This window comes from Porites lutea, chromosome 13 (genome assembly GCF_958299795.1).
Source record: "Porites lutea chromosome 13, jaPorLute2.1, whole genome shotgun sequence".
In the NCBI taxonomy this organism is placed as follows: Eukaryota; Metazoa; Cnidaria; class Anthozoa; order Scleractinia; family Poritidae; genus Porites; species Porites lutea.
This window is the reverse complement of record NC_133213.1, coordinates 19,934,668-19,950,018: the sequence shown is the minus strand read 5'-3', so window position 1 is coordinate 19,950,018 and position 15,351 is coordinate 19,934,668. Positions and strand designations below refer to the sequence as shown.

The 15,351-nt window shown below is 38.7% G+C and overlaps 1 protein-coding gene across 2 annotated transcripts in view; it reads right to left on the bottom strand.

The window, feature by feature from the left end:
* LOC140923307 (protein MON2 homolog) overlaps positions 1–15,351 on the bottom strand; it is a 48,544-nt gene that overhangs the window by 20,610 nt on the left and 12,583 nt on the right. For both annotated transcript variants that reach the window (XM_073373401.1, XM_073373400.1), the window contains exons 4-12: positions 14,735–14,866; positions 13,663–13,792; positions 11,708–11,805; positions 10,878–11,003; positions 9,962–10,141; positions 8,702–8,826; positions 6,756–7,055; positions 964–1,211; positions 1–88 (exon numbers count right to left, since the gene is read on the bottom strand). In XM_073373401.1, coding sequence (XP_073229502.1) covers positions 1–88; positions 964–1,211; positions 6,756–7,055; positions 8,702–8,826; positions 9,962–10,141; positions 10,878–11,003; positions 11,708–11,805; positions 13,663–13,792; positions 14,735–14,827 — 1,388 coding nt within the window. In that variant the 5' untranslated portion in view covers positions 14,828–14,866. The remainder of the gene's footprint in view (positions 89–963; positions 1,212–6,755; positions 7,056–8,701; positions 8,827–9,961; positions 10,142–10,877; positions 11,004–11,707; positions 11,806–13,662; positions 13,793–14,734; positions 14,867–15,351) is intronic.

Below are 15,351 nucleotides of genomic sequence, written 5' to 3'. Positions count from 1 at the left end.
CTTGCTTCCAGAAGCAGGGAGAGTGATGCCAAAATGCCACACCAAGATGCCAGCACCATCTCTTGAAATAGGTCTGGAGTGTTAGGGCCTTTAACCAACAAAAAATTTAATAAACACAGTTACTATCTAATTTGTAAAGAACAAAAATGTCAACAGCATCTTTTTAGTACATGTTTTTGCAAGAATTTGGTGACTCAATGTCTCTCAAAGGACAATGGCTTTTTAAGAATAAACACTGTCCTAATGCAATTTTCTTTACCATAGATAGAATTTGACTTACTGTTCCCTTATATGCAAGTAGCTGGTATTAGTAACAAAACTATTAAGCACTATTGTTTAATGGCTTGCAAATCCTCTTCTACCCCTCATATCATGCAAGGCTAGCTTGTTTATTGTTTTTCTTCAGGTAACTTGATTAAACTGCATGCAGAGACTAGCGTTCAGTGCATTTTGGAATAATTGAAGTCATGGTTACCTACAAAGGCTAGACCAATCAATTTTCTTTCAAAGCTGCAGTGATTTAGTTACCTCTGCATCCTGCGACCCTGATACATAAAAATCTCCAACGACACAAAATAAATCAAGGCATGGGTCCCTAGAATGTAAACCTGACCATTGAAGGATTTGAAAATTTTTGGTAGAATATCCTGTTTGTATGAGTTCACTGGCTGTTGTTTAAAGATGCACGTTTATTTTAGTCCTTTTTGTGCTTTAAATATATAGAGAGACTATGTTCTAATTTCAGTAAACCGTAATAAAGACTTTTGGTATCTGTCTCCACATTAACTGTCTGGTTACATAAAGTCCTAAGCAAGCACTTTTTTTGAACTGGGACTCATGATTTTTCACAAAATGAATCCCAGGAGTCACCATAACTATTGGTAACAAAATTGCTTGCCTGTCTAGGAGTGAAACATGTCAATATAACTTTGCTGCTGACTGTTCAATCAAAACACTACCCACCACTTTCACTTTCACTGCCCTCCTTAGCGGCAGCTCTTATTGTCTCTGTCCCCACTCCTGTCTCATTTGATGTCCTAAAAACTTCAGGTTCAATCCATCCTACGACCTCCACCTGGGAAGATGACGCAGTGTTCTCTTGAACTAATGCATCAAGACTTTTCACAATCTCCAAAAGGCAGGCAAAAGCAACAGAGAGTGTGTAGCCATCTGCAATTGAAGAGCCCTCTGGTCTTTCCAATTGTTCTAGACTGTGAAATAAGTAAAATACCACAAAATTGACTTTGCTCAGCAGTCCCATAAAAGAATTACATACAGTGTACATACTAAAGAAATGAATTGTTCTGTGATCGCGCTCCCTCTCCTGTGGACATTTCAGTGCCCATTCATACGATGCTTTTTAGTAATATCTGTTTCCCTGACTGGAAAACACATATCCCTACTGATATGTGATCCCCTACCGAAAAAAAAATATCCCAACTGATAAGCGTTTAAATACCCTGAAGACACATATCCCTGGTGATATGTGTCCCCCTACCTGGAGGACACATATCCCTAGTAATATCTGTTTCCCTACCCAGGAAACACATATTCCTATTAATATGTGTTCCCCTACCCTAGAAACACATAACCCTAGTAAAATGTGTTTCCCAACCAAGGAAACAAAAATCCCTAGTAAAATGTGTTCCCCCATCCAGGAAAAACATATCCCTAGTAATATGTGTTCAGTACCTGAAAAACACATATCCCTAGCAATATGTGTTTCCCTACGCATGAAACACATATCCCTAGTAATATGTGTTCCCCTACCTGGCAAACACATATCCCAAGTAAAATGAGTTACCCCACCCAGGAAACACATATCCCTAGTAATATGTGTTTCCCTACCTGGGAAACACATATCCCAAGTAAAATGAGTTACCCCACCCAGGAAACACATGTCCCTAGTGAAAAGTCTTCCCCTACCAGGGAAACACAAATCCCTAGTGATATGTGTTCCCCCACCCAGGAAACACATATCCCTAGTGATATGTGTTCCCCTACCGAGGAAACACATATCCCTAGTGATATGTGTTCCCCCACCCAAGACAATGTATCCCTAGTGATATGTGTTCCCCTACCGAAGAAACACATATCCCTAGTGATATGTGTTCCCCTACCTGGGAAATACATATCCCTAGTGATAAGTGTTCCCATATCCAGGAGACACATAAACCCAGTGATATGTGTTCTCCTACCTGGGAACACATATCCCTAGTGATATGTGTTCCCCTACCTGGGAAACACATATCCCCAATAAAATGTCTTCCCCACCCAGGAAACACATATCCCTAGTGATAAGTGTTCCCCTACCCAGGAAAAACATATCCCTAGTGATATGTTTTCCCCCACCTGGGAAACACATATCCCTAGTGATATGTGTTCCCCCACCCAGGAAACACATATCCCTAGTGATACGTGTTCCCCCACCTGGGAAACACATATCCCTAGCGATATGGGTTTCCCCACCTGGGAAACACATATCCCTAGTGATATGTGTTCCCCCACCTAGGAAACACATATCCCTAGTGATACGTGTTCCCCCACCTGGGAAACACATATCCCTAGCGATATGGGTTTCCCCACCTGGGAAACACATATCCCTAGTGATATGTGTTCCCCCACCTAGGAAACACATATCCCTAGTGATACGTGTTCCCCCACCTGGGAAACACATATCCCTAGTGATATGTGTTCCTCCACCTGGGAAACACATATCCCTAGTGATATGTGTTCCCCCACCTGGGAAACACATATCCTTAGTGATATGACTGTGTTTCCCCACTCAAGAAACACATATCCCTAGTGATATGGGTTCCCCCACCTGGAAAACACATATCCCTAGTGATATGTGTTGCCCCACCTGGGAAACACATATCCCTAGTGATATGTTTGCCCCCACCTGGGAATCACCTACCCCTAGTGATACGTGTTTCCCCACCTGGGAAACACATATCCCTAGTGATATGTGTTCCCCTACCTGGGAAACACATTTCCCTAGTAAAATGTGTTCCCCCACCAAGGAAACACATATCCCTAGTGATATGTGTTCCCCTACCTGGGAAACACATTTCCCTAGTAAAATGTGTTCCCCCACCAAGGAAACACATATCCCTAGTGATATGTGTTCCCCTACCAAGGAAACACATATCCTCAGTGATATGTGTTCCCCTACCGAGGAAACACATATCCCTAGTGATAAGTGTTCCCCTACCTGGGAAACACATATCCCTAGAGAAATGTGTTCCCCCACCCAGGAAACACATATCCCTAGTGATATGTGATATGTGTTATAATTATTTAGGTAAACTAGAAATTCTATGTGATAATCAATTTGGCTTCAGGAAAAATCATTCAACTTCGTTAGCATTGATTGACCTATATGAAAAAATCTCCCTTGCTCTTGATCGCAATGAACATGCCGTTGGCGTTTTCCTTGATCTTTCTAAGGCCTTTGATACCGTCGATCATAATATTCTGCTTGACAAACTCGAACACTATGGTATACGTGGGGTGGCTCTGGACTGGGTTAGAAGCTACCTCTCCAACAGGTTGCAATTCGTTCAATTTAACGGTCAATGCTCCTCTCCTCAAACTGTCTGCTCTGGTGTTCCCCAGGGATCCATTTTGGGCCCCTTGTTTTTCTTGCTCTATATTAATGATTTATATAATGTATCGACGCTCGTCGAGCTTATTTTATTCGCTGATGATACTAATTTATTTATGTCCCATAAAGATCCTGTCTACCTGGCAGCCTCACTCAATTCCGAACTTAATAAATTATCCACTTGGTTTAAGGCAAACAAACTCTCCTTAAACCTGAGGAAAACAAACTTTATGTTATTTAAGCCTAGACAGAAAAGGTATCATTTTCCAATGCAAGTATGCATAAACGAACAGAGAATCGAACAGGTTAAGGAAACGGTCTTCCTCGGTGTAGTCCTTGATGAACATCTGTCTTGGAAACCGCACATTTCTCAAGTAGCTCGTAAAATCTCGAAATCAATAGGTGTAATTAATAGAGCAACATTTTTTCTACCTAAACCGTGTCTAAAAACTCTTTATTATTGTTTAGTTTATCCTTATCTTCATTACTGTATTATTGTCTGGGGATCTACGTACAAAACCAACCTTCGCCGTCTTGTCTCTTTGCAAAAGCGAGTTATCAGAATTATTTCTAAATCAACTTTCGATTCTCATTCAGACCCTATTTTCAAAGAATTAGAGCTACTAAAACTTTCCGATATTAGACAGCTAGAATTAGGTAAACTTATGTTTTCTCTTAACCATTCTCTTTTGCCTTCAAAGTTCAACAATTATTTTTCTTTAAACAAACAAGTCCATAACTATGCCACTAGACACGCGAACGATTTTCACCTTCCTTCTTGTAGAACAAACCTTCGTAAATTTTCTGTCAGTTTCCAAGGACCTACTTATTATAACACTACAGAAAATGATATTAAAGAATCTAATTCTCTCCACTTATTCAAAACGAAATTGAAAAAAAAATTATATATGAATTATTAGTTATAAATCTTGTAGTAAATAGTTATATTTCTTCCATGTCTGATATTATTTTTATACTTATTGTTACTTGTACCATGCCTTACATTTTGTCAACTCAGTCTATGTAATTAGTTAATTTATACTTACCTTCATTGTATTTTGCTTTCGATCCTGGCCTTACCGTTACTGTTAACTTTATTTTTACTCTGAGGGAGCCCAATGTCTATAAGCCTCATGGTTTCTTTTTGGGCTTCCTCGCCACTTTCATTTGCTTTTGTGTAACTGTCTTGTTTTTTCGTTATTTGTATTTTGTGGTAAATCAAATAAAGTTACAAAGTTACAAAGTTCCCCCACCTAGCAGACACATAAACCTAGTGATATGTGTTACCCTACCTGGGAAACACATATCCCTAGTGAAATGTGTTCCCCTAACTGGGAAACACATATCCCTAGTGAAATGTGTTCCCCTACCTGGGAAACACATTTCCCTAGTGAAATGTGTTCCCCCACCAATGAAACACATATCCCTAGTGATATGTGTTCCCCAATCGAGGAAACACATATCCCTAGTGATATGTGTTCCCCTACCTGGGAAACACATTTCCCTAGTAAAATGTTTTCCCCCACCAAGGAAACACATATCCCTAGTGATATGTGTTCCCCTACCAAGGAAACACATATCCTCAGTGATATGTGTTCGCCTACCAAGGAAACACATATCCCTAGTGATAAGTGTTCCCCTACCTGGGAAACACATATCCCTAGAGAAATGTGTTCCCCCACCCAGGAAACACATATCCCTAGTGATATGTGTTCCCCCACCTAGCAGACACATAAACCTAGTGATATGTGTTACCCTACCTGGGAAACACATATCCCTAATGAAATGTGTTCCCCTAACTGGGAAACACATATCCCTAGTGAAATGTGTTCCCCTACCTGGGAAACACATTTCCCTAGTGAAATGTGTTCCCCCACCAATGAAACACATATCCCTAGTGATATGTGTTCCCCAATCGAGGAAACAAATATCCCTAGTGATATGTGTTCCCCTACCTGGGAAACACATATCCCTAGTGATAAGCATTCCCCTACCCAGGAGACACATAAACCTAGTGATATATGTTCCCCTACCCAGGAAACACATATCCCTAGTGAAATGTGTTCCCCTACCTGGGAAACACATATCCCTAGTGAAATCTGTTCCTCCACCCAGGAAACACATATCCCTAGTGATATGTGTTCCCCTACCCAGGAAACACATATCCCTAGTGATATGTGTTCCCCTACCTGGGAAACACATATCCCTAGTGATAGGTGTTCCCCCACCCAGGAGACACATAAACCTAGTGATATGTGTTCTCCTACCTGGGAAACACATATCCCTAGTGAAATCTGTTCCCCCACCAAGGAAACACATATCCCTAGTGATATGTGTTCCCCTACCGAGGAAACACATATCCCTAGTGATATGTGTTTCCCTACCCAGGAAACACATATCCCTAGTGATAAGTGTTCCCCCCACCCAGGAAACACATATCCTTAGTGATATGTGTTCCCCTACCCAGGAAGCACATATCCCAAGCAAAATGGGTTCCCTGTATCTGGGAACACATTCGTTTGAAAACAAGGACATCAACTACAAACTGCAAAAAATTCTCAATGCCTCCTTTCCGTTACAAGCAATTGGGAGCTCGAGCTTAAGCAAGGACGGCAACTAGAACATTGTAGGTTTAGATTGGAAAAACAGCAATGTCACACATGCATGACCCTTTTCTTGCACATTTGTCAGCCGTTGTTGGATGACGACAACGTGAAAATGGCTAATTTACATTTGTCGAGAATGGGAACACAAGACAACAGTTTTCTCATTCTTTTCCTGAACTTTTATTCAGTCCTTCAGAATTTAACTCCGAAAAATTCGCCAACATTCAGGGTTGTCAAAAGTAGACGGCTGCCGGAAAAAATTGCCACCTACTTGGTTAGTTTCTGCCAGCTACTCTGCTTGGCATTTCTTTACGGAGGGCGTTTTTTTTAATAAAATATCCCTGGACTGGCCGCTTACTTTGACAACTCAGCAGTCTACTTCACAACTTTCTGACAACCCTGAACATTTGAACATTTGAAGCAGTGCCAATTCACTTTTAAAGTGACGTTTTTGTAGCTGCAGCTGTCATTCTTGCTTAAGCTCCCTATTCACTACCCAGAACCAAACTAAAATTTAAAAAAAGGATTAAAAAGCAACTTACTAAACAGGTTTAGCTTGTCCATAGACTGGCATAACAGAAAGGGGTATCCATGCACCCCTGTAAGAGAACCCCGGTTGTGGGGTGACCCCGCCCATTGCACTCAGGGCTACAACTGAGGGGGGCGGAGCACTAGATGGCGTCTGTATTGTGTTGGCACTGGCTAGGTGTGCGCCTTTCTCTGAAAAACTGTGCGTCACTTGACTGGTGAATAATCCTTGGGTGAAGCTTGTTAGTGCATTTACCATGTCATGGAAAATTCTGGTGGAGTGCTCTTGCATGTCGTAAAACAGGCAAAATGACCTGGAGCAAAAAATCACGGTTCAGAAGTCAATGATTGTTTTTATACCATTTACATTGGCTAACTGGTTATTCTAGGTTAGGCAAAACAGAGCTGGAAGCATAATTTTTCTTTCTTGAAAAGACAATATTATCAGTTGGCCTACTAGTCACCATTTTGGTCGCAGAAAACACAAATTTGGTCGGACTAAGTCAAGGATGCATTAGGAGTCATAAATGAAAATTGGGCATGGCCTTATAAGCCAGATTTGCATACATTCACTACAACCATACCATGCTGCTGTTGAGACAATTCACATGCTCTCAAGGTAGATTTTAATCATCTAAAAAATGACACTCTTTCATAATAACTTTGTCTGGACAAAGATCACTTGTCGGACTTCAGCCGTATTATGACATACGCCATAGCCAGATGGCCGGCTGTCATTTGCAGCAATTGGCAAATCATGAACAAAATTCACGACTGGTAAATTCCATTTTAAAAAATCTGTTTAGCATTAAAGTACAAATCAGCTCCATTTAAATAAAAGAGGCCAAAAGATGAGTTTGAACAAAATTCCCTTTCGAACATTCTGACAGAGAAAGGAGGACTGCCATTTTCATGGGATAAAAAATGTATTTTGCACATACTTTCTCTTTGCAAATATGTCACAAATATATAAATACTGAGAAGTAAGTTATATGGCAAACACACATGGTAAATGCCACATTTGCCTAGTTTCACTGTATTTACACTCCCTGTTTTTTGGTATGCAAACCATCTTTGCCATAAATTTACTCCTCATTATTTACATATTTGCAACATATTTGCAAGGAGCAAGTTTGCGCAAATCTATTTTTTCATCCAGCGAATTAAGTTCACCTGGATAAACCTGAAAAGTCATGTTCTAGACATTCCAGAACCATTTGTACATTTAAATCATAAACAACAAAACTAACCATCAAGAACCTACAATATGTAGTGGTTATTTAAACCACTTATAGTGTACCTATAGAAGCACATATTCAACATTTTGTAGAAAGTGTTTTATCTGCTGAGTGAGCTAATTTTAGACAAATGCTATCAAGAGTGATCTTATTTCCAATCAATATATCTGTGCAGCACCAACTTTTGTGATTCTGTGCTGTATTAAAAGTAGATGCAAATTTGAGTCTGTGGATCAAATATATACAAATGTATCATGTAACTTGAACAGAATAATATTAAAAGATCTAGCGTAAAATTCCGAAAATAAGCCCTAGGGCTTATATTTTTTAAAGGCCCTTTTTTTGAGGGGCTTATTTTTGGAGGGGCTTATCTACGGAGGGAAATTTGCATTTCAAAATTGATTGGGCTAGCCTTATAGTCGGAAGGAAATTTACCGTTTTGGCTTTGTTTTACTTTGTATCTGCGGGCAATTTTCCAAGTACAAGCCCCTATGGGGCTTATATTTGGAGGGGCAATTTAACGGAGGGTTTTTTGTGTTACTGGTTTGGGGGGCTATGATTTGGAGGGGCTTATACATGGAGGGGCTTATTTTCGGAATTTTTACGGTATGTCATATGCAGTGCATTCAATTACTACTGTTAATTAATTCAATACTAACTGTCAAATTGTAGCTAGGAGGAAGGATAGAAAACCTTTATCTGATGTGAGTTTAGAATTTTACCTGAGCAAAGCAGGCTGAATGGTAAGAGTGTGAAGTACTTCAAGAGCTAACGCTCTTTGCCACTGAGGTTTATCAGGCTCCAAAAATTTTACCAGAAGAGATAAAAATATTTCACACTCTGTTACCTGTAAAGTAATGAGAGAAACGACCATTAAGTTATGTAAAGTGAATACAGCATAACAAAATGATATCACTATTCATTCCAAATATTTTTCCATTTTTGGTTGGCCATATTAGACCAATGACGTCAAAAGTGCAGCAAAGCTGCTGCAGATACTGAACATTTATCAAGAAAACCCGGGGACGAGGTTGAGTTGTTTTGGTACTGAGAACAAAAAAAGCAATCATTTCATTCAGCTCATTTCGTTTCACCAGGAAGAATTACGCAAACTATTAAATAAAAAACAAGCAAGAATGGGAAGAAGACAACTCAAAGGTCGACATCTACCATTTGGAAAATATTTGCTGAGCCAAACAGCCCTTTAGCTCCTAAACATGACATCGATGGAGGTGAGCATGTTTGTGTTCCATAACATCCCCAACAACCACCCCCCAAGCCAAGCAAAAGATCAGCTTGCTTACAGGCCACCCAATTAGAGACAAGGGAGATCTTCGTTTTAGTAAAATCCAACTATTGGTCTATTATCAATGCTACGTTCTGATTGGTTGAGCTACTACTAGGCTATATGTTATAGCCCACTAGTAGCGAAAAGTGCTGGCTTTGAAAACCAAAACAATGGCGGCTGAATCGCATTTTGCTACCCAAAGTTGTTTTGTCTCAATATTTTTGACCAACTAGTTGGATTTTACTAAAACACAATTATTCCTCTCGCCCTCATGGCCTCTGATTCAATAGCCCATTTGGCTTTCAGCCTCATGGGCTATTGACTCAGAGCCCATTCAGGCTCAAGGAATAATAAATTGTTAAATAGTTTATGCTTATAAAAAAGGACAGTCATCAGATCAGAGCAAAAAAACAGGAAAAACATTACCAAATTAACATAAAACCTGATAAAGGTGAATAAATTTGGATAGCTGCATAAACATACATGTAACAACTTTCTATAATTACTAGACATGTTTTGACATTCATCATCTTCAGTTTTCAATTTACTGTCCTCAAACCCCAGTCTAGCAATGTTGATTAAAAAACAAATTCTCCTCTTCGATACCACAAGATAAGTATGAATACAGTGTCGAGAATATGCAGCTTGATATTCAAGCTTACAGGTTCAAAATTCATTTCAGAAAAATCCTCACCAGTAGTGTATAGAACTTTTCTATGAGAACAGACACAATCCTAAGAAGTCTGACGGCGACAGGATACAGAGGTTTCTCCACAGTTGGTGATGAACTGACTCGATGCTTGATGCTTGGAGAGAACAGCTTTATTATCAATGGGCAAACTCTCTCCTTTAAGAGGAAACTAAACTCAGGATGCTGAAAAAAAGACAAAAGTGGTGATATGTTTCTCTTTAAACTATCAATTTATGGAGTATTAAACTGGTTTACTTGAACTACTTGCAAAATAAGACATGACGTCTTTACCATATTCGACGCATGTATACGAAATGTAAAATGTGAAAATAAAAACGTTCTAGAAGTTTTAAAATCCTTGAAATACTATTTCGCTCTTCAAGCCTTGCCAGTCAATAAAATTTTCATGTTAGATGCACTAAAATAGTCTGCGTGTTTGCCAGTGTCATGTAAGCCAACATCATGTATTCTATTTTTCATGGTCATCTGCGACTACCGTGCGTGGAACTTGGATTCTTAGAGTTCTTCAACGAGCCTTCTGGTACTTAATCTATCCGAACACCCTCCGATATAAAACTGGCTTAAAGAATGATCAAACTATTTTACTAGCTAACAGAGAGCAAGACTGGTGCCAAGCTGAGAGTACTCGCCTCCCACAAGTGAGGCCCAGGTTCGAATCCTGGCATCGATGTCATACATGGATTAAGTTTGTTGTTGGTTCTCTGCCTTGCTCTGAGAGGTTTTTTCTCCGGCAACTCCACTTTTGCCCTCTCCTTAAAAACGACAACTTCCAAATTTCAATCTGGAACCCATTCATTTTCTTTGTGGTTTCACCTTGCAGCAATATAAATAAAATAATAAACATCACAAGAATTTTTTTGTCAGAACCAAAAGAGGAACACATTGGTAATAGTTTCACCTTCAGAAATATATTAGGATATCCTTTGAGCACACTTTCCAAGAGCTCCAAACCAAAAGTTCTTGTCATTTCGACAATGCCATGTAACCAGTAAGGCTGCTCTCCATTTGTGAGTTGACACAAATCCTTGATGATTAATTAAGACACATGCCAATTATTAAAACGGAAGTCATCACATTAACAAAGAATAACATCAAAGCATTATTATTATTGACAGACTCTTTACAAATGTCAGATAAGTGTTACAAGGTCTCACAGTGTACAGTCACAGTGCTGCATAAAAGTTAGTAGCTAACTGCCACTTCCTTGATCGCAAACCTTAGAACCCATTTCTCTTTAATCTGAGATCAGACATTTTAGTTTTTTGTCAAGAGAGGGCAAAAAAGAAAGCTTGATACATTTTTTTCCATTAAGATCTGACTGAACATGTCATCAAGACACAAATCAAATTCAAATCTGTCACATCGGTCTGTCAAAAGACCTAATAGTGCTCACAAGGATTTTATGGCTGTGAAAAAGTAGAGAAAACTTCCTGGCTTTGAGATTTTAAAGACAATGGATCAATTTACAAAAGTTGAAAGATATGCAAAATTCTAAACTAGATATGCAAAAGGGGTACCATTTTTAAATAGAAGGTATATGAAAGGGGTATATAAAAGAGTATTAAGGGATTGGATCCCAGGGCAGAACCTCCCTGTATAAAACTCTGCTGAGTACCCACCCCAGCGTAACAGCTTAAGGTGAGGAAAAGTCAGGTTAATGAGCCTTCCTGACCTAAAACAAGAGACAAACCAGTGGGAAATCATCCACTGATCTTCAAAGTGGTTCACCTGGAAAAGCAGATAGGCATCCCTCGCACATGGATGTAAACTAACAGGACAGTTTTTGTGTCTTACAGATCCCACTGTATCCTCTACACTCTGAGAGGCTGAAAAAAAAGAAGATAAATTAAAAGAGTGAAAAATCATGAACTTGCAGAATGGAAGGAATGATCAGAATCAATATATAACAGTATATATTTCCAAGAGTAACAGGTCATAAATAGCAATTAACATAAAATCATAATAAATAAAGACTAAATTTGATTTGTATAAGCAACTACCACAAAAAGTAACTGTTTACAATAACCATGGAGAAGAAACAAATTTATCATAACTCTAATGAGAAAACAATAACTCTACATGTTCATTAAAATAATAATAATAATAATAATAATAATAATAAAACATTAATAAAATTATTCTCTCCCTTTATGTGGCTTTTCAGGGATAATTAAAAAAATAAATTTACATGGAACATACATATAACATGGTTAAAAATTTCAACCAGTAGGAGGCGAACCAGTTGGCTATTTTTTCAAGCATGACCAAGAATTTGAACTCAGGGCTTTTAAGAACAAATCTAGCTAGCAGTCAGGGTGGGACTACAGAACTCAGGGCCTCCAAATTTCAATTGCAGCACTCTAACCACTCAGCCACACTGCCTCTGCTGATTAATTCTACAGGACAAACATTATTTTCATTCCATTAAAAGTCATACAAGGACCACGATTGTTAAGTTGTGATCTGAGTGTCAGTTTATGTCCCCTTGTTCATGTACTTTAAGAGATTGTAGCATCGCTGTCCAGTTCATTGGGTTAATAATTATTACCAATAACACAAAATTAATGTATTCCCTACGAGGAAGTTAACGTTAACAAGGAATTTACTTGTAAATGACAAAATCACAGCTTGGTATCAAAAGGAAGTTTGTCCATCCATGCCTCCTTTTGTACTCAGGGTCCGAAATTGCGTCTTCCTGGTGGCCAATGCGACCAAAAATTCAGTCCTGGCAACTAGAATTTCATAGCTGGTCGCCTGCTGGCGACTTGTAAAGCTGGTTGTTATTGTAGACTTTCATGTTCGGAGAAAATGATTAAGAATTGAAACCTCGAAGCTCTTTGCCATAAGGTGTCTTACTTTTTGTCCTGCTGATATTTTTTTAATTTAAAAGGGAAATGAAACTTCCTGTAAATATACCTCCACAATGTAGCTACGAGTTGAATGTTTCCAAGCCACCAAGGGGAATTTTTGGCGAAAATAATTTGCCCTCTGGTGACCAAAAATTTATACTTGCTCACCAGTTGGCACCCATATTAAAAAGTTAATTTTGGACCCTGGTACTTGCTGTGTCATTTATACCTTCTCTTAATTTTATGTTTCACTCAGTTTGGTGGAAGCTCCCACAGTTTGACTTTCGGTATTGCAGTGTTCTCACCAGGATTTTGCCTTGGGGAGTCCCAGGGCCCCCTCTGTTGAGAAATAGGGGGTCTGTAAAAACATTAGGGGGACAAAGTACAAATAACCTGAGCCCACACTCCAAATGATCTGTTACGTGAAGTACCTACCCCCTACCCGATCCAATATGACGGACGGGGTGTTTACGATTCAATAATGATGCATGCACAAATCTTCATAATGTATGTGGGACCAATGAAATGGGACCATAGTTAAGGAAATAAATTAATTAAAGACTTTGAATCTTTTGATATCATGTTTTTATTCATTCAACCAAGCAAAATGCTGGAGTGTTAGGTTGACCGTTAAAACTACTTGACTGTAGATGTTCTATTAAGTCTGTTTGACTCATAGCATGCCCCTGGGCCCTGATGGGTGCATCTTCTCGGCTTTTTATGCGCCATCTCAGATTTTTTTGTGGGAATCCCGCAAGGCCTTGGCCTGGTGAGAACACTGGTATTGGTATTCTGTTTTAGGATACCAGACTCTACTTTCAGGTAAGATCTTACCCAATCCTTGACTGTCCTCTATCAGGACCCTTTCAAAAATCACAGAAACCATCTGTCTGACAGTTGCTGCAGCCGTGGTACAAATTGTTGCATCTTTAATGAAGTACAACTTGAAGCACAACACCATCGCCTTAAAAGGGTGAAAACAACATGAAACAAATTAAACAATAAACCAAATTGAAAATTAATATAAATGTTACATTTTTGTACTTTTGTACAACAATACCCTACAAAGGATAATAATTTATTAATATTGAAATGTAAAGAAGTTACGTCCACACAATTAAATCAGCACATGCACAATTAAAACAGCACATGTCTCACAGAACCTCAAAAGCTCAGGGAAAGATCCAGTATTTGTAAATAAAGGGGGGAAAGTCTAGAAAGAAGAAGGAAATTAAAGGAAATAAAAAAAAGTTTGAACCCGGAATCAAAATTATTCTATGACAACTTTGAGACGCCTTTGACACTACAGTGTACACCCTCAATAAATCTGAAAGTAGTTTACTTATTAAGGCATTTACTTAAACACCATTCAAAATGAGTCCAGCTATTTTCTGGTCACAACCTGCCTATTAATGGTTGTTTCCAGGTCTAGCACAAGGCTAGTTTTCATTGCTGATTTTAACCAACACGACTTAGCGATTCATGACTGTGTGATTGCACGCAATGCCTTTCAGGCTCCACTTTGTAAGAAAAAACAACTGCTTTTTAATAAAGAAAATGACGCAGTAAAGATCAAAATGGATTGCACTTGGGGTTATGTAAACTGTTTAGCCAGTTTTTCAAAGTTTATCTTTCTTGCTTTGTAACTTTAAATTATAAAGCTTGGCAGTAACCTTTTTGCCATGCATAGAGTTGTGATTTGTCCTTTAGACTGAAGTAACTCCTTTGTTAACATAATTATTAAATTGCAGCCAAACCTCTCCACAATGGCCATCTTGGGGACAGAAAAAAGTGGCGGTTGTAGAGAGGTGGCCATAAGTAGAAGTTTGATTATATCTTATTTTACAGCAGACAGGGAAAATATTTATTGCATACGGGTTTGACCAATTATTTTTACAACACAGACCTTTCCAAGGCTTTCTCCATGAACAATATTTGACGTTGTAATGAGAAGAATTATGGTTTGAAGAATTCTCAGCTCTTCTAAACCACCTTCCATCAACTGCCAGAGTGTACTGACAAGGTTACTGGCAGAGGACTGTAAGAGAACATACATGTACATCTGTCAAGACTTTCACGATATTTTCAACTTTTGACGAGGACCAGTTAACAAAAACAAGTCAACATGGCTGGAAAGAATGCTTTAAAATCAGTAAACTTGCAAAGTCTGGAAAAGACTTGTTGAAAGATAATGAAGATATATTCCCCTAAGTTGCGGAATTTTACAAACGCTATTTGTATGGATGAAGGAAAGTTTGTGCCACCATCCCTGACCACGCCAAATATCAGAAGCCCATGCTTTTAAGACCCTCTTTCCAGCAGCATTGTTGGATACTCACTTACTATACTTAGTCTATTAAGAAAAAATCCATGGAAGGTCTATCAAAATACCACTCACACAAAGCCAAAAACCTGATGAAGTTTATGAATTTTGCCATTGACTAGGCAATAGTGCAAGGCAGGGCATAAAATTTCAAAAAATTTCAGACCAGCAAGAAAAAGTCCCAGATAATTACTCAACTA